General features: G+C 40.1%; 1 protein-coding gene across 4 annotated transcripts; it reads right to left on the bottom strand.

Annotated features, from left to right (window-relative positions):
- Nucleotides 1-216: 216 nt before the first annotated feature.
- On the bottom strand, nt 217-21,462 carry LOC109872438 (rho guanine nucleotide exchange factor 9-like). Of its 4 annotated transcripts, none has more exons than XM_020463644.2 (11): nt 21,160-21,362; nt 15,834-16,013; nt 14,854-14,943; nt 7,665-7,883; nt 5,880-6,059; nt 5,392-5,624; nt 4,931-5,060; nt 4,117-4,248; nt 2,633-2,876; nt 2,479-2,547; nt 217-2,382 (listed from the first exon to the last, which is right to left on the bottom strand). In XM_020463644.2, the coding sequence occupies exons 1-11, from the start codon at nt 21,178-21,180 to the stop codon at nt 2,213-2,215; spliced, it is 1,668 nt and encodes a 555-aa protein (XP_020319233.1). In that variant the 5' UTR covers nt 21,181-21,362; the 3' UTR covers nt 217-2,212. The 4 variants fall into 4 exon arrangements, with proteins under 4 accessions (XP_020319233.1, XP_020319234.1, XP_020319235.1 ...); XM_020463645.2 differs by lacking the exon at nt 21,160-21,362 and adding an exon at nt 20,739-20,871; XM_020463646.2 differs by lacking the exon at nt 14,854-14,943 and having other exon boundaries at nt 21,160-21,462.
- Nucleotides 21,463-26,083: the final 4,621 nt, after the last annotated feature.

Raw genomic sequence — 26,083 nt, 5'->3', positions numbered from 1 at the left:
ACTACGTCACTGATTAGTGTAAACAACTGAAAAGCTGTTACACACACAGCCAGCAGGCTACCAGGTCTACCACTTCCCTAAGTAGCTAGCTGGGGGCCATAGTGCAATTATACTGTAGCTTATCCTGCATTTGCACAGTTACAAACATAATTTTACTCATAAAGTTGAATGTCTTCGTATAGTCTTTCAACATACATACCCGCAATAGTCAATAAATTGATTTCTTCACACAATGGTTATTCTTTAATAGTAGATCTTGTACATTATTTATCTTACAAGTTGGTGTGCTTGTCTTTTGGTACATCATGAGGAAAGGATAAGGAGAGATGGTGATTCTTTGAGGAAATAGTAAATATCAACACCTGGCATTTTAGATAAATTAAATCAGATGTTGGTGTTTATCCATTGCATTGGAGTTTATGTTAATGCACATCTGTTTACAACAAACATGGTTCATTACAACTTAAGCTATGAAAGAAACAGTCATGTTGACACATTTGGATTTATTCCAAGACATAGTCACAGAATGAATGATAAATCATCCATAATTATTAATAAAAACAAAAAATGGAATAAAAACCACTTAGGAATTCGATATTTAAGCGTTTTTTTCATTATAATGCACTTTATTAAAACTGTATGAATGCTCCATACATAGATCATCAAGAAAAACGCCTTAATATTAACAGCGTTTTGTCTTTCAATATTACTGCACACTTTCATATTGCACTTTTACACTGTATTTAGTGCAATGTATTAAATCCTAGTTAATTTTTTAGGCATATAAATATCCTTTTAAAAATGGTTTTTACCCTTTAAATATAAATATAGATAACAAGCTTGACCACCAGCCTTCCCTTTGCATTTGTTCAATTCTGGCAAACCTTTTGATTTAAGTTGCCATCATAATGCCTAGAAAACCCACTGGAACCCCCCCGAAACATCCCCCATCTCCTGCTTCATCTAAGCCTGGTGGCAGAAGTGAAGACTTGAACCTGAAATAACAGGTGTAAAATCAGTCATGTCATAACATTGTGCTGGTACTATGAAAGCCACCCCAGGAAAATGATTCCCAATATGTTTTTACTGTAGTTTGGCTTCCTTTTAAACAAAGTGGTATTCGTTTCTTGTCCTAAGCAATAAAGCTCTCACTATCAACAATGAACATCACATTAAAATAAATCCAATGGATATGGCTTTAACCATGGTTATTTCCTGGAACTATCGTAATGGTAAGCCTATGTTAGACTCTTATGAGATCGCAATCTTTGTTGAATGACTTGGTTGAAGGGCATTCTAGCGGACTCTTCTACCTGAAGAAATCACAGGTGCATCTTATGTAAGTGCAACTATAACCACATAGTATTATACAATAACTGTAAGGTGGTAAAGAAAGTAGTATACTATATGATAGCTGAATATACTGTAATATCAGGTCTCAAACTTCCATCCTGGTTATGTAAAATCAGTGTGAATGACCATTAGGAGAACAACTCAAGATGGTATTCCTATCAGACTGAAGATCCTAGAGGAAACAACAAGATGTAAAGTATATGAATGAGTCACATTGAAGTTGATGATGCTGATTCTCTTTTCCTTTGACCCGTAAGAATATAATTGCACATAGAATACCTGTATTGGACTTCATCATGCATTACAAATTAACAAAAATACAATTTTAATAAATAATAACAAAAACAATACAAGATTGATGCATTTGGCCAGCATTTTACATTTTAACAAAAACAAGAAAATAAAAGAAGAGAAACCTATAAAATGCCCATTAAGGTCACAGTGAACTGTAGGACACAACCAGATTTGGCATAAAGATCAATGTATGACTAGCGCTTCCTCATTTTTAAATGTGGACACAAAATTAATGTTCAGTGTGTTCTTTCTTGAAACCTGCGATTCCCTTTTCCACTGTACAAGGATTAGTAGAGGTCACAAAAACATTCTCACAGTTCAGGAGACAGGAAGGTTTCTCAGGATCCAAAGGTGTGGTTCACTGTGGTAGTTGTGTTGCTAGTAGTCATTGCACTCATACAGGTAAAGTGATTATAACAGTACAGTCATTAATGAGATGCTCACAAGCTAAATGTGTGACAATCCAAATACTATTGTGTTCAGATTTCCCTTTAAAAAAGTCACAATTGAATTAGAATAGTGCTTCTAAAAAAAAATAAGGTGGTCTTTCTAAACTATCTCTTCTCTATTTCCTAAAGGGGGTTAACCTGCTGAAGCTCTGCCAGAATGGAGACTTGCACCTTTCAGGTTCAGGGAATTCAAATTCTGATTGTTCCATGCTGTCTCCAACTAAGTACTGTCCTGGATTCATGGGGTCCATAGGAGGGGGGTATCCAGGGGGCACAGACCTATGGCCTACAATTTGGGAGGAGAGAGATATTAAGGAGGAGAGAGATGCACTACAGATGGACTAAAAACCAGTTAGTAAAACTTGGTTAAGTGTGTATTTACCTTTCTGTTTGGTCATTCTTCGCACTGTCATTGCAGCTTGCCGCTTCTGATACTCTGATATCTCAAACCCTGAAAAATATAAATCATTGCTATTGTTGTTTTCATTTACCATTTTCATTTGTTGTGCAAATTACCATTTCTTTCACATACGCACCTATTTTTTCATCCTCTTGCACCATCTTGCGTTCCTCATGGAAACCTCTGAGCCAGCGAAGTTTCTCCTCCAGCTTCTTGGCCAGGAAGATGTGGATCTCGTCTGAGTCCTTATTACTCAGCTTGAACGCGTTCTTCACACTCACGTTGAAGTCATCATCCCGCCCATCTACGGCATCAACTACATTGTACCTGTCCATATTGATGCGGCCCTTGTAGTACAGAATGTCTCGTCGTATCAAGTCCTGAAGGAAAAGGAAGGGAGGGAGGAGTGGAAGGGAAAACTAAGTAGAGAGCCGATTCTAATTGACTTTGAATCATCTACACTAGTGCTTTGAACACTAGCAAGGTACTGCGAAACCCAGGTGACAGACAGGAAATGAAAAGGCTTCAATTTCTGGCAGTCAGGAAGAAATAATTGCACCCTATCAATTTCCCTGTGACAGACAGGGGTCCATGCTGTAAGCAGCTGCTCCAGATTCCAGGCATCCCTTCCCCATTAGTGATGCTGCTGCTACTGCTGCGTACTCCTGTATTCCTTTCCCCTCTGAGAGCTTGCGTCACACTTGTCGCAGCTGCCAGCGGTAAACTGTGAGGGACACAACAGCCCTGTGTCCTGTACTGTAAGCCTGTCAGCTACCCCTCACTTCTCTTTGGACATGACGGCCTCTCTTATGTAACAACACTGTTGCCATCCACGTCAGAAGCAGGAATCAATCACAGTTCTGAGGCGATGGAGATCAAAGATAAGATCTCAAGCAGAGGTGACTCGGGATGTACAGTATGGCCATCAAGGTCTGTTACTTCAAGGGACAAAATATTCTGTACCACAGGGTTCATTCCATTTCAGGAGCTGAATGAAAGAATTGTGTTCCTGACCATTTTCATTTCAAGCTACAAGTTTGTGAGAGCTACCATCATATTTGAATGATTAAGCTTTTATAAAGACTCGTACCTAAACAATGGGATTGATTGTGGGTTTAAGAGCTAAGCACTTCATTAATTGAGAATTTCTTAACATGACATTTCAGAATCTCTCAAGACATTTGCATTTTTTTCTTGAGATGATTATTTTTTCATAGTTGTAGAGATTTGTGAATATGACTCAAATGTCTTGTTGGTATTGGGGAGTAAATAAGAATTGCTGTCATATAAACTATCCAACAAGCATGTTTGGTCATAAAAACTGCAGTCATACTGTCCTAAAGCTCTGTCTCTGTCACCACACTGCTGAGGCTAAGCATTTTCTCTTACAATCCTGTGAGACTTTCTGTTTTGCACAATAAATCATTACCCCTTAGGCACACCAAGCTGGTGACGTGATTCTCTTTTTCAAGCCGTGACCTTCATTCGCCTTGAACCTGGGAGGTACACACACCTACTGACTTTGTTGCCATGTTTTATTCACAAACGGTGGTTTGTGGTTCGCCAAGACTGATTCCGATCAATTAAATTGTATTTGTAACCCAGATGTGGCCACCTTACCTTTTTACACAGAACCATCTGATGGTCGAACAGGAAGAAGACCCTAGTCTGACTCCGCCCATACGGCTGGTAGATCCATGACATCTCCCCAGTGTAGACCAGCTCTGAACTCCTGTCTAGAATATCATCCCCCTGCAGAGAAATACAAGACGTTCAAATCTTTAAACAGGATCAATAATGGTCTGTGATACATAGTCATCAAAACTGAATCCTTTTATGCTTATGAAATTAGAAAAGTGTCTGATAAGATACAGATTGGTAAGACAGGCTTCATCTCATTAACGTTGACACTTTAGATCTTGAGAGAAGAATCAAATACAACATTTTTTACTTGACATAATTACAGTACCTCAGTGACTGCGCAACTCTGGAAAAACTCTCTTCAACTAGGTCAGAGTGACCGGATAACGCTAGCTCTCTCTCATATCAAATACAGGTTCAAGTCTAGCGAAACAGATTCATCCACTTCCTCTTCTCACTCCTGACTAGTTTCATCCTGATGAAACGGAGTGCTTCAAAATGCACTGCATTTGACAAGTCTGTGTTTTCTTATTTCCAAAAGGAGAGATTGGAGAGATATATTTTCCTTTCAAAGAATAAACAGCTTCTTGCCTCTCCAAGCCTTCAAATAGGCTCTACTTGACAGCTTATCAAAAGATGTGCATTGTAAAATACAAACTCTGACCAACACAAACTAGTGCAGTAGCAAAGGAGTGAGTTGCCAGAGCAAAACATTCAACTAAAACAGCTCGGCGTATGTTTGTCCCACAGTGCCTGTTTGTTCCTCATTCCTGTCACTCTGTCTCAGCCCTACCTCCCAGTCCAGCACAGACGCCTGCCACTGTGCTATCTTCTCAATGTTTTCCAGGCGACGCTTCCGCTCGTTAATCTGCTGAGTGACATTCCTCATTACGGCCAGCGCTGCAGCGACATAACGGTAGTCACTACAAGAGGAGGGGATGACGACACAATGTTACAGTGGTGGCGACTTAAGAAAAATAAGGAATACAAGGCCAACCATAGTACTGTAAATAGTCAGGCATTCAAACCGTGCCACGTCTCTATCATAGACTTCACTTCACAAAATACTTTTAGCTTAGCATCCACGTCTAGGTTCCTCACACCCTCATGGCACCCTCATGTCTCATACAATTAGCCTGAGAGCATAAAGGACCATTCATTCCAGAAGGATCTTTATCAGTAGAAACATCGTTCATCATAACACAGAGGTGAATGTAAATCTTTGATGTGACATTGAGGCTGAGGGACAGGTACCTGTGCTCCTGGACAGTGTACTTGAGCAGCTCTGCCAGCTGCAGAGGGTACTTGCAGATCTTCTGGACGGGCGTGAGCAGGAAACCGTCAATGGCGATGTCAATCATCTGCTGCACCAGGCGACATGCCTCGAAGAATTGCTGATAGCGGCCATCCTTCATCAGTCGAGAGAGCTCCATGCAGGCATCAACGTGGTTGTTGCAGTACTCCGAATATATCCAAAAGCCATCTTGCTGTAAACAGATAAATGTGTACAGTATATCTAAAATGCTGAAACCAGCTACAAATGTTTTTATTTTTTGGGATTTCCTAACGTTTGCCATTGAAACTAATAACCAAAGGGAACTGCCATCATCAAGGTTCTCAGATGTAAGACAAAGGATGAGAAAATGGGCATGTATGTATGATACACAAGGTCTACTCAAATCTATTGTGAGGGATTACATTTAAAAAACACTTGAAATTCTGAGAGATACAAAAATGCTTACATGCTCTAGGAAGCAGGGACCTATTTCACTGAGATGAGGTTCTTCTGTATTGTACTGCTTCTCCAGGTCTCTGACAAAGCCCATTTGAAATCTATAGATATCTTCAATGTTCCCAAATATGACCCTCAACTGGTCGTCGTTGAACATGTCTCTTCTTTTTTTACATTGCCGGAAGTAACCCTGGCGCAGCAAAGAAAATAAGAAAAAATGTTTTAGTTGTGATGCAATATTAGCTATTGCAGGTTGTTTCATGGCATCTGAAAATAATGTTTTAACTGTAGTGCATTTAAACAGTTTTGTCTTAGCATAAAAAAGGCATCAGTGCCAAAGATTGCATCATAGTCATTATTTATTCAAATTCTTCCCAGATAAGACCTGGGGAAAAATAAAAGCAGTGAAAATGGCTACAGCTCTATAAGCAAGAGTCTCAGTTAGGTAACTTATCCCCTCTGTGGGAGCTTATTTCTCAGATAACATTTCAAATAATTCAGGAAAAAATCATATAGTTTCACACTTAAGAGACCATCACAGTTCAATACACAGTCACCTACACATTACAATTTCCCATGTGATGTTAATTAAACTCTTTTTTTTTCTCTGCATAATTTCCAGATTATGTAATATTTCTGTGGGAACAGAGGGAAAACTGATTTAAAAATTAATAGATCAGATAAGAGCTTTTTGAGTACTTTTTCATGTACTCTACTGGGTGCATTATTTGACAGAGACAGGCGGAGCGTGAAAGATATGGCGTGCTTTTTACAATATATGCAGGGGAAGAGTGCCATGTGATGGAAGGGATACCATTTCTGAGCCCAGCACTTACAGGTCAACACCCCCAGTCATCACTTCTAATCTCTCACTAAAACACTGTAGCCCTGTCACTACTCTTTGGAACACCATCACCCTCTGCGGGGTCGCTTCCGTTTTTTTGGGGGGGGAAATGGAAAGAGAACACTTCCGCTATTGGTTGATAAAAAGGTGACACTTCACCTTAACTCCTCCTCCGCATTTACTGGATTGGTTCAACAGTACAGAAGAGAACCTCCCCTGACAGTTTTTCTTCTCTCATCAGGACCAGAAAGAAAGAAACACTGCTCAGGTGTTTATTTTACGCCTGCCCTGCTACGTTAGGCTAGAACACAATTGATTGAAGTTTGCCTCTGAGGGACACGGGAAGCACTGTACTGCATAATCTAATCACTGTAGTGTACAAACGCTGTTATAGCACTGTGGAGATATTGGATATACAGTTTACTGGGTACTTCGATATATTTAAAGAAACTTCTTCAACCTTCATGCTCATGAAATATCTTATATTTCATTTTGAATCATCCCTACTAACCTGACTTATCATGCTTTGAATAGTAGTTTGATAACGATCCAAAACAAGGTAATTGTCTCTAACCTCTGCCTCACATATGCCCTTCAGTCTCTGGAAGATGTCCTCTAGCCAGCCAACCCTACCTCACATATGTCCTTCAGTCTCTGGAAGATGTCCTCTAGCCAGCCAAGCCTACCTCACATATGTCCTTCAGTCTCTGGAAGATGTCCTCTAGCCAGCCAACCCTACCTCACATATGTCCTTCAGTCTCTGGAAGATGTCCTCTAGCCAGCCAAGCCTACCTCACATATGCCCTTCAGTCTCTGGAAGATGTCCTCTAGCCAGCCAAGCCTACCTCACATATGTCCTTCAGTCTCTGGAAGATGTCCTCTAGCCAGCCAAGCCTACCTCACATATGTCTTTCAGTCTCTGGAAGATGTCTTCTAGCCAGCCAAGCCTACCTCACATATGTCCTTCAGGTGTTTGATGTAGTGACGCTCTGTGCTCATAATCTCATTGATTATGTTGGCCCTCATCTGGTCTCTGTCCTGGGCGGGCTGGCACAGGCAGTCGCTGCTGCTGGGGCTGGCATCCGCATGGCCGTTCTGGACCTCACTGGGGCTGGGGCTAGCCCCTTCAACTGTCTCTGCTGCCGTGTTCTCCTCCTGGTTCACCCACAGCTGAGGACAGCCAAACACAAAATGTCAGCCTGGACAAATATTCAGTAGCATCAACAATCAGGGTCGGGTTGTAACCATGATCTAAAATATAATTAAAATACAAAAAACAACTCCATACTATTTACTTTTTTCTCCCAATTTAAATAAATGTTCAATGCCACTCAGTTTCAGTTTAACACTGTGCATCATAATTAGATTCAACACAACACCTGTTACAAACATACAAGTAAACAAATATACATATACTGGACATCAGGTCTTCATTCCTCTGATGCACCTGTAAAACAGGTCCCTGTCAAAAAAAGGTTGTCATTGATCTTGAATTGTAGCGAACACATTGCAAGGGGGAAAAGCTTTTACATCGAATGGGTTGAGTTAAAGCAACAGCATGCATCGAAACAAGAAAAATAAACAAGCATGAAATTGCAAGTTAGGCTGAGTACACCACTGTGACTGCACAATAGAGCTTTAAGCAAGAGCGCTCACACGATGTACGGCAGAGATAGGGGGAATTTAAAACAGAGTTTTGCTACTGATAAATGGGACAGTTGATAGACCGCACTGTATAATCCCTGTGTTTCAACAGTGGCTCCTGAACGTCTGTTTCCCATTGGAGCCATGTTCAAATTGATAGTGATAGACCATGTTATAACTTAACCTAATGAACAATATATATATACACCACATACAGTGCCTTAAAAAAATATGAATTCCCCTTGACTTATTCCACATTTTGTTGTGTTACAGCCTGAATTCAAAATGGATGACATTAATTTTTTTCCTCACCCATCTACACACGGTACCCCTTAAAACTTCTTAGGGCTACAATCCCGTTAACGGGATCGATATGACAACAGCCAGTGAAAGTGCAGGGCGCCAAATTCGAAACAACAGAAATCTCATAATTAAAATTCCTCAAACATACATGTATTTCATACCATTTAAAGGTAATATTGTTGTTAATCCCACCACAGTGTCGATTTCAAATAGGCTTTACAGCGAAAGCACCACAAACGATTATGTTAGGTCATCACCAACTCACAGAAAAACCCAGCCATTTTTCCAGCTAATGAAAGGAGTCACAAAAGCGCAAATAGAGATAAAATGAATCACTAACCTTTGATGATCTTCATCAAATGACACTCATAGGACTTCATGTTACACAATACATGTATGTTTTGTTTGATAAAGTTCATATTTATATAAAAACAAACTCAGTATACATTGGCGCGTTACATTCACTCGTTCCAAAAACATCCGGTGATATTGCAGAGAGCCACATCATTTTACAGAAATACTCATTATAAATGTCGATGAAAATACAATTGTTAGACATGGAAATATAGATATACCACTCCTTAATGCAACCGCTGTGTCAGATTTCAAAAAAACTTTGCGGAAAAAGCAAAACATGCAAAATAATCTGAGACGGCGCTCAGAAAAAAAACAAGATTATCCGCCATGTTGGAGTCAACAGAAATCAGAAATAACATTATAAATATTCCCTTACCTTTGATGATCTTCATCAGAATGCACTCCCAGGAATCCTAGTTCCACAATAAATGTTTGATTTGTTCAATAATGTCCATTATTTATGTCCAAGTAGCTACTTTTGTTAGGACGTTTAGTACACAAATCCAAATGCTCGTGCAGGTCCAGCCGAACGTCGGACGAAAACTTCTAAAAGTTATATTACAGGTCGAAGAAACTTGTCAAACTAAGTATAGAATCAATCTTTAGGATGTTGTTATCATAAATCTTCAATAACGTTCCAACCGGAGAATTCCATTGTCTGTAGAAAAGCCATGGAATGCAGGTCGCTATCATGTGAAATGCGCGTGACCAGGACCTGGCTCTCTGCCAGACCACTGACTCAAACAGCTCCCATCCGGCCCCACATCACAGTAGAAGCCTCATTCAAGTTTCTAAAGACGGTTGACATCTAGTGGAAGCCTTAGGAAGTGCAACATAACCAATATTCAATAGGGGCTGGGTTGAAAATCGACCAACCTCAGATTTCTTCTCAGGTTTTTGCCTGCCATATGAGTTCTGTTATACTCACAGACATCATTCAAACCGTTTTAGAAACTTCAGAGTGTTTTATATCCAATACTAATAATACTATGCATATATTAGCAACTGGGACTGAGGAGCAGGCCGTTTACTCTGGGCACCTTTCACCAAAGCTACTCAAAGTGAAAACATGTTTTAGACATTTTTGCACATTTCTTGAAAATGAAATAGAGAAATATCTCATTTACATACGTATTCAAACCCCTGAGTCAATACTTCGTAGAAGCACCTTTGGCAGTGATTACAGCTTTGAATCGTCTTAGGTGTGTCTGCATCAGCTTTGCACATCTGGATTTCTCAAGCTCTGTTAAGTTTGATGGGGAGTGGCGGTGAACAGCAATCTTCAAGTCTTACCACAGATTTCAATGGGATTCAAGTCTGGCCTTTGGCTGGCCCACTCAAGGACTTTCACATTCTTGTTCTGAAGCCAATCCAGCGTTGCTTTGGCTGTATGCTTAGGGCCATTGTCCTGTTGGAACAAAATGCCTGAGCCCCAGTTTCAGGTAGCTTGCACTCTGAAGCAGGTTCTCATCCAGAATTTGCCTGTATTTGGCTTCATATATTCCTCCCTCTATCCTTACCAGTCTCTCAGTCCCTGCTGCTAAAAAGCATCAGGTGTTAGACGAGTGATGGGCTGTGCCTTGTTTTCTCCAGACATAGTGCTTTGCATTCAGGCCAAAAAGTTAAATTCTTTGTCTCATCAGACCACAGAATGGTTTGCATTATTTCCCGGTTGCTCAGTTTGGTTGGACGGCCAGCTCTAGACGGAGTCTGGGTAGTTCCATATTCTTTAAATTTCCCAATGATGGAAAGCACTGTGCTCCTGGAAACGTTCAACACTCTAGAAATGGTTTTATACACTTCCCCAGATATATGCCTCTACAGACAGTTCCTTGGACTTCATGGTACAGTTTCTGCTCTGACATGCACTGTCAACTGTGAAACCTTACAATGATGTGTGTTTCTTTCTAAATTACGTCCAAACTATTAGATGACGTCTTAAGGATGATCAATGGAAACTGGATGCACCTGAGCTCAATTTGAACTCTCATTGCAAATGGGTGGGAATACTTACAGTGTGTACATTTGATATTTCTGCATTTAATTTTAAAAATATCTGAAACAATTTATAAAAACATGTTTTCACTTGGGTGAAAATTGAATTCAGGCTGTAAGACAAGAAAATGTTGAATAAGTCAATGGGTATGAATATGTTCAGAAGGCACTGTAGTTCTGTAAATTAACAGTTTTCATATGTTTACATCGAACACAAATATCAGGACTCAATAGAGCAGGGATGCAACTGGTCGTGACGCGCCTTTTGTAGGCCCACGGATCAATAGTAGAATACACAAAGCGCAATTTAGGAATTTGGTTGTGCATCAGCAGTTTGTCTCTTGTTATCTCAGTCACTGACAGTCACTCCATTAGCCAATGTCAGCATTTAAAGCTATCTAAAGATGTACTAATCAAGGTCGATTTGCCAAATTACCAAAAACATTTGCTTAGGGCCCCCATAAGGCTAGGGCTGGCTCTAACTGCATGTGTGTGTATGGATGTAGGTAGGCAGTCCTGCGAGCCACTGCGGCACCTCAAGATGAGTTCAGATTTTTTGGTGGCCCCCCCATCAAAGTTACCCATCCCTGCACTAGAGTAACTGAGGAACACTCACAGTGAAACACCCAACTTGTCAAAAACGTGTTATTTTTTTATTCATAAAGTGCTGTGACTATGTCGAGTAGAAAGCTGTTGAGTAGAAAGCTGAAACTGAGGTACAAACCTTTCTATGATGCTGCCGTGGTTATTAAACTGAAAGTGATATGGAATTCCACCTTTTCTTTTTAATCGTCATAATATGATATTACAGACTAAAGGTGGATCTTTTGGACATGGATTTGGGTGTTCTTGGAAAGAAATTAAGTGTTGGTTAACACACACACAGATAAGAAATAACATTGCATTACAAAAGGGATAAAACCATGAAAAGATGTATATGAAGTCCTTCTACGCAGTATTCATTGTTTGATTACAATCTGATACCTCCTAGTTGAAGAAGTTGCAGGAGTTGTGAGCGCATTTGTGCATCGGTTGCTTGAAGGCATCTCAAAGAATGAACTGTCACTTTGTGTAATCCTCAAAGGGAACTAATTTTAGCATCCTTGCCAGAGAACACAGGGTAGGTAGCTGACTCCTAATGCACATCTACATAATCATGATGTTTTTCAGGAGAATACACATTTCAAAGCCAGCCATGACGCAACTGTGTTGTTAATGGGCACATTGCCATCTAGGATATGAGGGTACTATGTTCCCATAGAATTCTCTTACTATTTCTTGTCACACAAAGAAAATCAACACATGAAATGAGATGAGATCAGTCTGTAGATTCAGTCAAATAAAAAAAGATGAGGCTTAAACATTTACTCCAGAAAGTTTTGCTCAATCGTCCTGACATATATGATATCTGTTTGTTTGCAAATATGAAGTAGTTGTTTAACTTTGATGGTGGTCATTAATGAGACCAGCTACTCTAAGTTAGTTATTGGTTGTGCTGTTTTGTCCTTTATCACTACTTGGGTAACCAAACACACTTTGAGAGACCGCACATAAAGAAGATGGATATAAAGCATATGCCAATATATGTTACAAACACTAGACCCTGCCTTAATATACATAGAGTCATGGGACCCTTCTGATGTGGCCATACAAGAGTCACAAATGGCCTCTGTTGTAAGTAATCTTTTCCAGACATCTGGTCTCAGTGTGGGCCGGCTCGAAGAGTTAGCTCCCTCAGTTCAAACTTTAGCCCCCTCAGTTTAAGTTTTAAGTTCCTATATTAAAATATTGAGTGACAGGTTACAGGGGGAAAAAATCTGTATCTCCGCTGCGCTGTCAGCACAATGGACAGGGCGCACTGCAGTGTGTGTAGGGGGGCTATGGAAAGCACAGGGCGGTTAGGTGTGATTCTTTTGGGTTTACATATAAAGTGTGAAAAAACACTTCTCTCATCTTTGTGGTAGGCTAAGTGACCGTGATACGCCTCCGTCTGTAATATATGATTTTGATTTATAATGTTGGGGTCAAGTTTACCGTTGAAGCTGCTTTACTCTTAGCTAGCTGTAGCTAGCATCCTTCCACAAACGCCGCTAGGATAATGGCTCCACCACAGCCACCCCCACTGTTCCTGATGATCTTGGAACAGAGGAGCCATCCCAGGTTAGCCTAGAATCCTGCCCTAGTCGCAAGTTTCCTGTCCCAAAAACATTAATGTAATAGCATCTGGTTCATAGGAAGAGAGTGGCTGAAATAATCGGTTACTGGAGATGCTGCAATTTGTTTCCCAAACAACGCAGACAAAGCCTTCACCCAAGCTGGGTATTCTAACTGGAAGAATTCTATTGATAGTACCAAAGGATACGATGCACCACCACCAGCTCCAAGCAAATTACACAGTTAGGTAAGTACAAATCTCCAGCAATATCTGGTGGACAGTACAGTAGGCCAGTAGGACAGAGGAGAAGAGACTGAGTGTAAAAGACTGTTCTTCAGCACGAGTCAGAAATGTCGGAACGATTTAGCGAACACAACAGCCAACTGGTGGAGGCCCTGTGTGTCCTTAACCCAGAGAGCAATGGCTTTCTAGATCTGAAAAAGGGGAAACCACTGCTGATCTAAGCAAAACAGATTTAAGAGTATGCTATTCAGTATTTTTGTTTGCATGCATGAATAACTAGGCTACTACTTTCATCACTAAGTTTGTATTATTTGGGTAAGAGCTGTATGTATGGCTGCATTCACATATGCTGTTTGAAAAGATGAATTGCTCTATCTATCTTGTAGCCTATACTCATTACCAAAACGGCCTAGCCGTAGGGTACTGTCCACTGTGCTTTAACAGCACAGCAGAGATAGGCTACAAATTTCAAAATCACTCAATGATCTCATCATTTGAACTTGATGTTTATTGTGGTATAGCATGATTATATACGCGGAATTCAATATAATTCCAATGCAAGAACCCCCAAAATTGTTTCCCCTTCGCCGATTTCAAGTGCCCCCTAAGTCACTTTATCCTGCCGATGGGTCTGTCTCAGTGCTTGATGGTACTCTGTGTACACAGTTTATCTCAGCCTGAGTTCATTGTCCATGGGTGTCTGTTTAGGGCCCACTCTCTCTGTTTCCTTGGACCAGTGGACAAAAGCTGTATGGTAAATTCATTGGATTGGTACAATAATCCAGAAATGCTCTTAAGATTTTAGAAAATGTACTGAAAATAACTTCCAACATGCCAACAAATCCAGTTATATAAAATAACCATTAAATAGCTTTTATTTGAGTCACTCATCAATCCTTTTCTCCACCTGTTTGGTATGCCCTGTCCTCTGCTAACAGGGTGGTCATACATGTTTCATCATTCAGATCTGAGATGAATCAGTGCTTCAGTGCCTGCTTTTCAGTTTAGTGAGAGAGAAGATAGTGAGAATAAGAGTGAAGGGAGAATGAAAGAAAGAGATTGAGTGGGGAGAGATAGATAGAGTGTGTGAGAGGGAGTGGAGAGCAAAGCAGAGCCCACCACTCCCTTTCAAGGCCAACTTGGAAAAAGTTTCCTACATTTTTCCCAAGTTGGAAATGAACACATTTCTATTTGTTTGTTTAGATTTTGGTGGAAGTACTTTTCCAATTAAGAATTAACAATAGCTACTCTCTATACTTGTTTGAGGTACCATAGTTTAACCTTAATGCCATTACAAGCTTGACACTTGAAGCATGGTGTTGTCGGCAAATGGAAGCAGTAGTATCAAAGCTACAAGATGTTAGATATGGGGTGGTCCAATGTGCAGTGAGATGCTAGTTAAAACAGATGCTTTGAAGTTCTTGCTGAAACTATTAAACGCACCTTGGTAGTTGTGTTTTGGAACCTTGGAGCTGCTATAGGGTTGATATAGAAAACCTGTTTTGTTTGAGGTTGTGGTAGGTGGGGTTCAACCTTCGGAGAGAAAAACATGACATACCTCATTCAGACTCATTTGTAGCAGAGTGAGAAGGCTAGTAGTGATAACCACCAGGTATTAACTCCTCACTTTTCTGATGTCTTCTTGTTTTCACAGTATTTCATTTGGAGACTAGTAAAAATGTTTAGTTGCTGTGAGATTACCATGGCATAATCATATTTTTGTCAATATCAAATCATCATCATCAAAGCCTAAAATATCTGCCTTCAAAACGGGGCAGTTGATCAATAATTATCAATGATAAGGCAGTGTTAAATGAGAAGTGGGGAAGTTACTCTGAAAATGTAGTTTACCAAGCTACCTATTACTTCACACAGGAAGAAGTTACGCTATACTAAAGCTACCCTGAAGAAAAATATAGTTTACTTAGCTAAAGTTACTTTGAAAAAATAGTTCACTTCATCCAAACTACTTCGCGAAAAATTATTACATAGATCTGAAATTTCTACAAACTGCAAGAACAGCTCACTCTGGGGTCATACATTAACAGAATTGTTTTTAGCCTATTAAACACAAAAACGATGTTTAAAGTTAGAATTAGGCAGGTCTGATGCCGAAAAATAAAATAAACTATTGCCCCCCAAAAAAGGTAGTGTGTAGTTCTAGTAGTTAGCTACACCGCTACAAGGCAAAAACAACTTTTATTGTCTACTGAAAACACTACATAGATTTGAATTTAGTTCAACTACCACCAAGCTACTGCAAAATGTAGTTAAATTACTAGTTGAACTCTGTGTAGTTTACTACTCCCTAACACTGTAATCCATCACACCATTGTGAATAGGTGGTGAACCCTTGTGTACTGGTTGAGAGGCAAGACACTTTTGCAGCACAGAATGAGAAAATCGTTGATGGCTCCACTCACCCTCACAAAGCTGGCTGGGAACCATCCTTCTTCATCGTCAATCTGTCCCCACCACCAGTCCTTATTTGATGCATCGAGGACCTTGATTACATCCCCCGCCTTAAATGCCAACTCCCTGTCGGCCATGGTGACATGATCCCATACTGCCTCAGCGCTGACGATGGATCCTCCACTGATCAACTGTGTGGGTGCGGATAGGGGAGAGGAGAGAAGGGAAGTGAGATGGGAAAGAGAAGAGAGGAGAGAGGAGAGGGAAAATGGGATATTGGGGTGAGGGGAAAGAGGGAAAATGAGGGGGAAAGAGTGAGAGAGGAGTGTAAGGGCTCATTAGTACTCTAGTTCTCATTCAACTTCTAGCAAAAGGGCAGAAGGGCACTGTCAAGTCTTGGCGATCATTTCTGAGTTTTTAACCAACTTATCTACCTATTCATAGAGTGTGCAAAGATGTCAAGGCAAAGGGTGGCTACTTTGAAGAATCTAAAATACAGTGGGGCAAAAAAGTATTTAGTCAGCCACCAATTGTGCAAGTTCTCCCACTTAAAAAGATGAGAGAGGCCTGTAATTTTCATCATAGGCAGTACACTTCAACTATGACAGACAAAATGAGAAAAGAAAATCCAGAAAATCACATTGTAGGATTTTCAATGAATTTATTTGCAAATTATGGTGGAAAATAAGTATTTGGTCACCTAAAAACAAGCAAGATTTCTGGCTCTCACAGACCTGCAACTTCTTCTTTAAGAGGCTCCTCTGTCCTCCACTCGTTACCTGTATTAATGGCACCTGTTTGAACTTGTTATCAGTATAAAAGACACCTGTCCACAACCTCAAACAGTCACACTCCAAACTCCACTATGGCCAAGACCAAAGAGCTGTCAAAGGACACCAGAAACAAAATTGTAGACCTGCACCAGGCTGGGAAGACTGAATCTGCAATAGGTAAGCAGCTTGGTTTGAAGAAATCAACTGTGGGAGCAATTAGGAAATGGAAGACATACAAGACCACTGATAATCTCCCTCGATCTGGGGCTCCACGCAAGATCTCACCCCGTGGGGTCAAAATGATCACAAGAACGGTGAGCAAAATTCCCAGAACCACACGGGGGGACCTAGTGAATGACCTGCAGAGAGCTGGGACCAAAGTAACAAAGCCTACCATCAGTAACATACTACGCCGCCAGGGACTCAAATCCTGCAGTGCCAGACGTGTCCCCCTGCTTAAGCCAGTACATATCCAGGACCGTCTGAAGTTTGCTAGAGAGCATTTGGATGATCCAGAAGAAGATTGGGAGAATGTCATATGGTCAGATGAAACCAAAATATAACTTTTTGGTAAAAACTCAACTCGTGTTTGGAGGACAAAGAATGCTGAGTTGCATCCAAAGAACACCATACCTACTGTGAAGCATGGGGGTGGAAACATCATGCTTTGGGGCTGTTTTTCTGCAAAGGGACCAGGACGACTGATCTGTGTAAAGGAAAGAATGAATGGGGCCATGTATCGTGAGATTTTGAGTGAAAACCTCCTTCCATCAGCAAGGGCATGAAACGTGGCTGGGTCTTTAAGCATGACAATGATCCCAAACACACCGCCCGGGCAGCGAAGGAGTGGCTTCGGTAAGAAGCATTTCAAGGTCCTGGAGTGGCCTAGCCAGTCTCCAGATCTCAACCCCATATAAAATCTTTGGAGGGAATTGAAAGTCCGTGTTGCCCAGCGACAGCCCCAAAACATGACTGCTCTAGAGGAGATCTGCATGGAGGAATGGGCCAAAATACCAGCAACAGTGTGTGAAAACCTTGTGAAGACTTACAGAAAACGTTTGACCTCTGTCATTGCCAACAAAGGGTATATTACAAAGTATTGAGATAAACTTTTGTTATTGACCAAATACTTATTTTCCACCATAATTTGCAAATAAATTCATTTAAAAATCCTACAATGGGAATTTCTGGATTTTTTCTCTAATTTTTTCTGTCATAGTTGAAGTGTACCTATGATGAAAATTACAGGCCTCTCTCGTCTTTTTAAGTGGGAGAACTTGCACAATTGGTGGCTGACTAAATACTTTTTTGCCCCACTGTATAAACTACATTTAGATTTGTTTAACACTTTTTTGGTTACTACATGATTCTATATGTGTTATTTCATAGTTGTGATGTCTTCACTATTATTCTACAATGTAGAAAATAGTAAAAAATAAAGAAAAACCCTTGAATGAGTAGGTGTGTCCAAACTTTTGACTGGTATGTAAATATATATACTTTATTTTTTCTACGTATTACCAGTATTATGAAGAATTAAACATCTTTGATTAAGTGAGATTAACCTAACAAATTAGGCATTATAATTAATGCCAAAGTGATAAACAATGGTGGATGACTTCTTCTTTCCCATTTGTTCAGATTTGCTCTAATCTTCTCCAATATTAAATCCACCATAAGTGCCCCGACAAACACAACCAACTAACTAAAAGACACCAAAGTTTCATTCCACCATTGATCATACCACCGATGGACACTGCAATATGATTAAGTATAAGATCGAGTAGTGGGTAGAGATGACTCAGGGATGATACCCTAACAGACACATGCCTATTTGTGTCCACTCTGAGGGAGTACTTCCTTCTGCAGATGATCAATCTTAATCTAGGGTTTAGACATTAAAGTGGGGAGATCTAAAACTACTCAAATGAAGTCTCATGAAGAGGAATGATTGTGGTAATATTTCCACATCCGTATTGCCACAGTATAAGCCAGGTCAAACAAGACAAATTCAGTTTGATGACCCTATTAATTGTATCACCCACAATGGTTAAAATATTTTATTACACCTGTGCCACTTTTCGTCTTTCCACTCCCTCTCACAAAATGGCCCTGGGTTTGTCGGCAAAATCTGTAATTGGCCTTATTCTGTCTAAAACAGATTTACTGTACATAATACACTTCTCCCCAGTGTAAAATATACATGTTACATAAGATGATCAGTAGTACACGGTTCAGTCAAACTACTAAGAAAAGCAGTTAAATATGCCCAGAAAATAGAAAAATCAACCAAATCTCTTCTTGTCTCTAAACTCAACAATCTACAGTATAGTGTAAAAAGCTGAATATAAACATAAAGGATAGCCTATTGCTCTAGAGAGCTTTGTGTAGTTGGCTACAGCTTTGTGTAGTTGGCAATAGCTTTGTGTAGTTGGCTAGAGCTTTGTGTAGATGGCTGGAATGAAATGCAGGCTAAAGGGAGCAGGAGCACCATATTGAAACAGGGTGCAGGCTGGTAGATACTACATTTGTGCATTGACCCGGATTACACAGCCAAGCTGTTATGGTCAATAAATCCCTAAAACATAGCTGTAGTTGCTCTGCTTGGAGTGACTGTTTTTCTCATAATCCCAAAACAAGCAACAAACTTTGCCATAATGTGTGTTTTACTCAACAACGTTTCTCTAATATATAATGCAGAGAAAAACCTACCCTCCATTCACATGTTAATGTCATGACCTATTCCAGGTTACAGAGGGCCAACTGACTTTATGTAGGCTATTAACATAATTAACATTTCTTTAAACAAAGATTTATGCAATAGACCACAGGTGCCCTTGTCTGAGCTCTGAAATCCTAATAACATCCTGAGTGAAACAAAAAAGGTGATAGCCCAAACAGTGAGAGATACAACAGAATGAAAACAGACAAGCCCTCACAGTAATATACAAATGAACAAGTCAACATGTTCCCTGATAAATGTGGCAAGAGTGCTCACTCTCCACTATAACTCACAAGCTCAAGAATATAAAGAGCTATTTTTGCTCCACATGCATCTCCATGTGAATGCACCCCTGCCTGCATTAAATATGCACGCCCATGTTTTGATATGAAAACCTTCCTCTGGCTTCCTCATAATACAACTAATGAATAATCATGTCTTTTTTTAAAGGAATGTCTGCATACTGACGGTATTAGTGTTATTACACTACCAGAGCATTGCCTTTTTGCAATACAGCTATTTTATCTCCAGTGAGACTCCTTGCATCACCATTTTTTTTTACTGGTACCCTGCAATATGAACAGCACTGTAAGCATTCCATACAGCAGAGAAACAGTAGGTCTATCTTGAATTAGGTTGCAAACACACACACAACAAAAACATGCAATCATATTCATAGCATCTGTAAGACGTGTCACTATGAAAAGGAAAACTGCATTATATTTGGCCTACATTGCAAAACATGATGCAAAAACGCATACTATTTAGGCCTACCCACTGGCATTCACTAAAAGCAATGGAAATACAGCCATGGGTATATGTTGCACCACGGGGCCTACAGTGAGATAAAGTAAAAGAATGGAAGAATAGACATAATAACTACTTCAATATCAACGTAAAACCATTCAAACAGGGTCAATATTTTTTTTTAAAGACAGACAACATTCGATAGCAAATAATAACATTAGGCTATATGCTAGTTCGTTTACAGTATGTTAGATGACACTGTTTGTTTGTTTGCATTGCGCCCACTAGCTCCAAGACATGACATGTTGGTCAGTACAAAATGTTATCTACACAGTCATTTAGAGCTTACATGCTGAATAATGACATTCTTCTAATATATTCTATTCTATTATTAAATCGCGTTCTTTCAATCCTACCAGAACAAGAAGATGATGTGATAAGACCTCATTTATTTCAACCGAGCACCATTGACAAGTAGGCTAATCAACAGAACCCACATGTGTGGGTTTTACAACATGCCAATAAAAAATGTTTACGAAGGAACAGAGGCCAAGGAACCTTTCCTTAAAATCTGTATAACCAATCTGGCGCTCCGTGACTGCCATATTCTACTGATGGTCGACATGTTAAAGAAAAGGTAAACCACAAACAAGATAAGAAAAAATAGAATATACCAGCGCCATTCATATCGTGATGAGGCCATGTTGAAGCCCTGTGTCCCTCCATAAGAACGCGCATTCGCTCCCACTTCCTTGCCTCCACTGCACGCCGTGCGTGGGCTAACCTTGCGTGCGGGCTGCGATTATCCATACGCACACTGAGGCACAGTATCAGCAACCACTAACCACACAAACATAAGCATCATACACGATGATTACGATCATACAAAATATAATTTTCATATCCAAGGTCATAATGTAGTACATGAGCGCAACAAAATGCAATCGGTTAAGGTGCAGATTATTGTACACCAACATTTTGTGTGACTGTTCATAATTTTATCCAAATGCAAGGAAAAATATATAAATCTCTAACTATCTCCTCTTTCACATAATATTGTATTCATGTTTAGAACTCTTACAGAATCATCCTCACCATCATCATCCTCATCATCATCAGAGTTTCCACCGTTATTTCCCTTTCCACTCTGACACCCGTAGTCTGCTAGTTTCCCGATTTGACGATTTGAGTGCCGTTTTGCATTAGCAGGTAGCGTCGTGGCATGCACTAAAATTGTGACGGTAACGTAGCCACTGTAGAATGCTGCTGCTGCATCTCTCCCTGCGTAGTGGGGAGCAAAAGCCTGGGCGGTGCTTCATGCATAGAAGAACATACCACAGACGCAAATTGGGGGCTCATCATTTATTGTTCCTATCTATGCTTTAAAATGGGTGTCCTAACCTCGTGACACTTGCTCATCAAAACATAGTTACAATCACAGCCCTGAAATACTCAACAAAAGGAACATGAACAGACACTGCTTTCGGGTTGCAATGGTTGTTCTATTGGACTGTGTCAATTTGCAATTCAAATGTCATAATTTCATTATAGGCCTAGGCTACTGTAACAATTGATAATAGTAGGTATTTGTCAAAAGAAATGTTGACATCCACCCACTTGAACCAATCCACAGAAATCATTGAAAGGTCTTAACAGTATGATAATGACTCCTGTGCACCTGTCACTCCCAATCCCCATGGACTCTGAGCTCCAGTGTTCACTAGACCCATAGCTGTCACTTTTGTAACTCTCAGAAGCATGATGGAGAGAGGTGATTATTAGCACTATCAACCTTGGAAGTCTCAGACTTCCACCAACACATAAACTTCAGTTGAAAAAAAACTCTCACAAGAATAATAATTCAATTGAACAATAATCCAATAAATTAAATAAGATAAATTAAAGAAACACAGCACAGGATGAGGAGAAAATATGCTTTAGGCTAATAGGACAAGTGGTTGAGGATAACCAGCAGCTTTGCTGTTCCAACACACCGTACCGTTCTTTCTACCACTGAGTGACCTGGTGGAACATAGACTAAGTCGTCATGGGGGAGATTCCAGGAGACGAGCGGTAACAGAGCACTGGCCTGGTTGGTTGTGTGGTCTTATCAATGCCAGCAGGTAGACAGGAGTGGTTACTGACTGCCTCAGAGGCAAGCACAAGGGATTTGAATCAGAAGCCAACAATAACTGGGAGCTTGGTTGGAGAGATGAAGAAAGGGGTAACATGGGATGGCTTTAAGAAAAGCACAGACATACAGTATTTAGTCCACAGACAAGACCATTCATTAAATCATTAAATATTAAATAAAAGGGGGGGAAACATAATATTGTTTTGACCTCAATACTAGGATTCTGTCTGTCTTTGCAACTCATCTAAGTATAGGAAACGTTTCATATTAGAATCAGAGGAGTCTCCACTGCCCTGGGATGACTACAGTGGGGCAAAAAAGTATTTAGTCAGCCACCAATTGTGCAAGTTCTCCCACTTAAAAAGATGAGAGAGGCCTGTAATTTTCATCATAGGTACACTTCAACTATGACAGACAAAATTAGATTTTTTTTTAAAATCACTTTGTAGGATTGTTAATGAATTTATTTGCAAATTATGGTGGAAAATAAGTATTTGGTCAATAACAAAAGTTTATCTCAATACTTTGTTATATACCCTTTGTTGGCAATGACAGAGGTCAAACGTTTTCTGTAAGTCTTCACAAGGTTTTCACACACTGTTGCTGGTATTTTGGCCCATTCCTCCATGCAGATCTCCTCTAGAGCAGTGATGTTTTGGGGCTGTTGCTGGGCAACACGGACTTTCAACTCCCTCCAAAGATTTTCTATGGGGTTGAGAACTGGAGACTGGCTAGGCCACGCCAGGACCTTGAAATGCTTCTTACGAAGCCACTCCTTCGTTGCCCAGGCGGTGTGTTTGGGATCATTGTCATGCTTAAAGACCCAGCCACGTTTCATCTCAATGCCCTTGCTGATGGAAGGAGGTTTTCACTCAAAATCTCACGATACATGGCCCCATTCATTCTTTCCTTTACACAGATCAGTCGTCCTGGTCCTTCGCAAAAAAACAGCCCCAAAGCATGATGTTTCCACCCCCATGCTTCACAGTGGGTATGGTGTTCTTTGGATGCAACTCAGCATTCTTTGTCCTACAAACACGACGAGTTGAGTTTTTACCAAAAAGTTATATTTCGGTTTCATCTGACCATATGACATTCTCCCAGTCTTCTTCTGGATCATCCAAATGATCTCTAGCAAACTTCAGACGGGCCTGGACATGTACTGGCTTAAGCAGGGGGACACGTCTGGCACTGCAGGATTTAATAATAATAATTGCTCCCACAGTTGATTTCTTCGAACCAAGCTGCTTACCTATTGCAGATTCAGTCTTCCCAGCCTGGTGCAGGTCTACAATTTTGTTTCTGGTGTCCTTTGACAGCTCTTTGGTCTTGGCCATAGTGGAGTTTGGAGTGTGACTGTTTGAGGTTGTGGACAGGTGTCTTTTATACTGATAACAAGTTCAAACAGGTGCCATTAATACAGGTAACGAGTGGAGGACAGAGGAGCCTCTTAAAGAAGAAGTTACAGGTCTTTGAGAGCAAGAAATCTTGCTTGTTTGTAGGTGACCAAATACTTATTTTCCACCATAATTTGCAAATAAATTCATTCAAAATCCTACAATGTGATTTTCTGGATTTTTTTGTTGTCATTTTGTCTGTCATAGTTGAAGTGTATCTATGATGAAAATTACAGGCCTCTCTCATCTTTTTAAGTGGGAGAACTTGCACAATTGGTGGCTGACTAAATGCTTTTTTTGCCCCACTGTATGTGCCTATACCTTTCAGATGGTAGAAGTTCATTATCTGGAACCAGATACATTCACTCCACTGAGGCCCAGTGACAATGACTGCACATATGTAACATTTTTGTTCATATTTTTAAAAATGAAACAAACATAATTAGTGAGAACTTGCTATTTTTACTATCCCACAATGGTAGAATATGCTTTTAGAATAAGCTTTCACGAAATACTGTGTAACAGAAAGAAGAGGTCTGGGTAGGGGGATGGAGTGGATAGGTACTGTAGAAGTCCAGTGAAATATTAGACCAGGGAGACTGCTGCATTACAGTGGGGCTAAACCACTGCAATGGAAAATCTACATACCTCTAATACACATAGCCACAGGAAGTAGAGGTGCTGAGGGTGCTGCAGCACCCCCTGAATAATAAAAATGAATTAATATACAGTACCAGTCAAAAGTTTGGACACACCTACTCATCCAAGGGTTTTTCTTTATTTTTAACATTTTTTTCTACATTGTAGAATAATAGTGAAGACATCAAAACTATGAAATAACACATTTGGAATCATGTAGTAACCAAAAAGTGTTTATCAAATTAAAATATATTTTATATTTGAGATTCTTCAAAGTAGCCACCCTTTACCTTGATGACAGCTTTGCAGACTCTTGGCATTCTCTCAACCAGCTTCATGAGGTAATAACCTGGAATGCACTTCAATTAACATGTGTGCTTTGTTAAAAGTTAATTTGGGGAATTTCTTTCCTTCTTAATGCATTTGAGCCAATCAGTTGTGTTGTGATAAGGTAGGGGTGGTATATAGCCCTATTTGGTAAAATATCAAGTCCATATTATGGCAAGAACAGCTCAAATAAGCAAAGAGAAACAATATATATTTGTTTGGACCTTTACTCGTCCTGTATTAGAGTACAGATATAGCCGTCCGTAGTGCTGGCAATATATTATTTTCCTGCTGCTATGCTACCACAGTCTTTGTAGTGGATCGATTGCGCTGAAATGACCCAGCCTTGGCCCATCTACACTTCAAATAGTCTCACAGTCCAAGTCACATTTTTATTTTGTTCACTTGTTAATGTTCAAATGTGTTCTTTTAAATTAAAATCATAGAGCTTTCAGTTTCTCTATATACACTGAGTACAGTGGCTTCGAAAGTATTCACTTCTCTTGGCATTTTTCCTATTTTGTTGCCTTACAACCTGGAATTAAAATTGATTTTTGGGGGGTGGGTATCATTTGATTTACACAACATGCCTACCACTTTGAAGGTGCAAAATAATTTTTATTGTGAAACAAACAAGAAATAAGACAAGGACACTGAAAACTTGAGCGTGCATAACTATTCACCCCCCCCCCCCCCAAAAAAGTCAATACTTTGTAGAGCCAACTTTTGCAGCAATTACAACTGCAAGTCTCTTGGGGTATGTCTCCATAAGCTTGGCACATCTAGCCACTGGGATTTTTGCCCATTCTTCAAAGCAAAACTGCTCCAGCTCTTTCAAGTTGGATGGGTTCCACTGGTGTATAGCAATCTTTAAGTCATACCACAGATTCTCAATTGGATTGAGGTCTGGGCTTTGACTAGGACATTCCAAGACATTTAAATATTTCCCCTTAAACCACTCAAGTGTTTCTTTAGCAGTATGCTTAGGGTCATTGTCCTGCTGGAAGGTGAAACTCCGTCCCAGTCTCAAATCTCTGGAAGACAAACAGGTTTCCCTCAAGAATTTCCCTGTATTCAGCTCCTTCAATCATTCCTTGAATTCTGACCAGTTTCCCAGTCCCTGTTGATGAAAAACATCCCCACAGCATGATGCTGCCACCACCATACTTCACTGTGGGGATGTTGTTCTCAGGGTGATGAGAGGTGTTGGGTTTGTGCCAGACATGGCATTATCCTTGATGGCCAAAAAGCTACATTTTAGTCTCATCTGACCAGAGTGCCTTCTTCTATATGTTTGGGGAGTCTCCAACATACCTTTTGGCAAACACCGAATGTGTTTGCTTATTTTTTCTTTAACAATGTCTTTCTTCTGACCACTCTTCCGTAAAGCCCATTTCTTTGGAGTTTACAGCTTAAAGTGGTCCTATGGACAGATACTCCAATCTCCACTGTGGTGCTTTGCAGATCCTTCAGGGTTATCTTTGGTCTCTTTGTTGCCTCTCTGATTAATGCCCCCCTTGCC

This window comes from Oncorhynchus kisutch, linkage group LG28 (genome assembly GCF_002021735.2).
Source record: "Oncorhynchus kisutch isolate 150728-3 linkage group LG28, Okis_V2, whole genome shotgun sequence".
Taxonomy (NCBI): domain Eukaryota; kingdom Metazoa; phylum Chordata; class Actinopteri; order Salmoniformes; family Salmonidae; genus Oncorhynchus; species Oncorhynchus kisutch.
Note: the sequence above shows the minus strand (reverse complement) of the source record. Positions and strands in the feature narration are given on the sequence as shown.

What these genes read in the sequence shown, in the direction of transcription:
- LOC109872438 (XM_020463644.2), bottom strand. Translation starts at nt 21,180, where the DNA reads ATGATGATGAGGATGATGATG. An exon ending in CGTCTGTGCTGGACTGGGAG is followed by an intron (nt 4,249 to 4,930) that starts GTAGGGCTGAGA and finishes ATTTCTCTGCAG; the next exon opens with GGGGATGATATTCTAGACAG. An exon ending in GCAAGAGGATGAAAAAATAG is followed by an intron (nt 2,548 to 2,632) that starts GTGCGTATGTGA and finishes TATATTTTTCAG; the next exon opens with GGTTTGAGATATCAGAGTAT.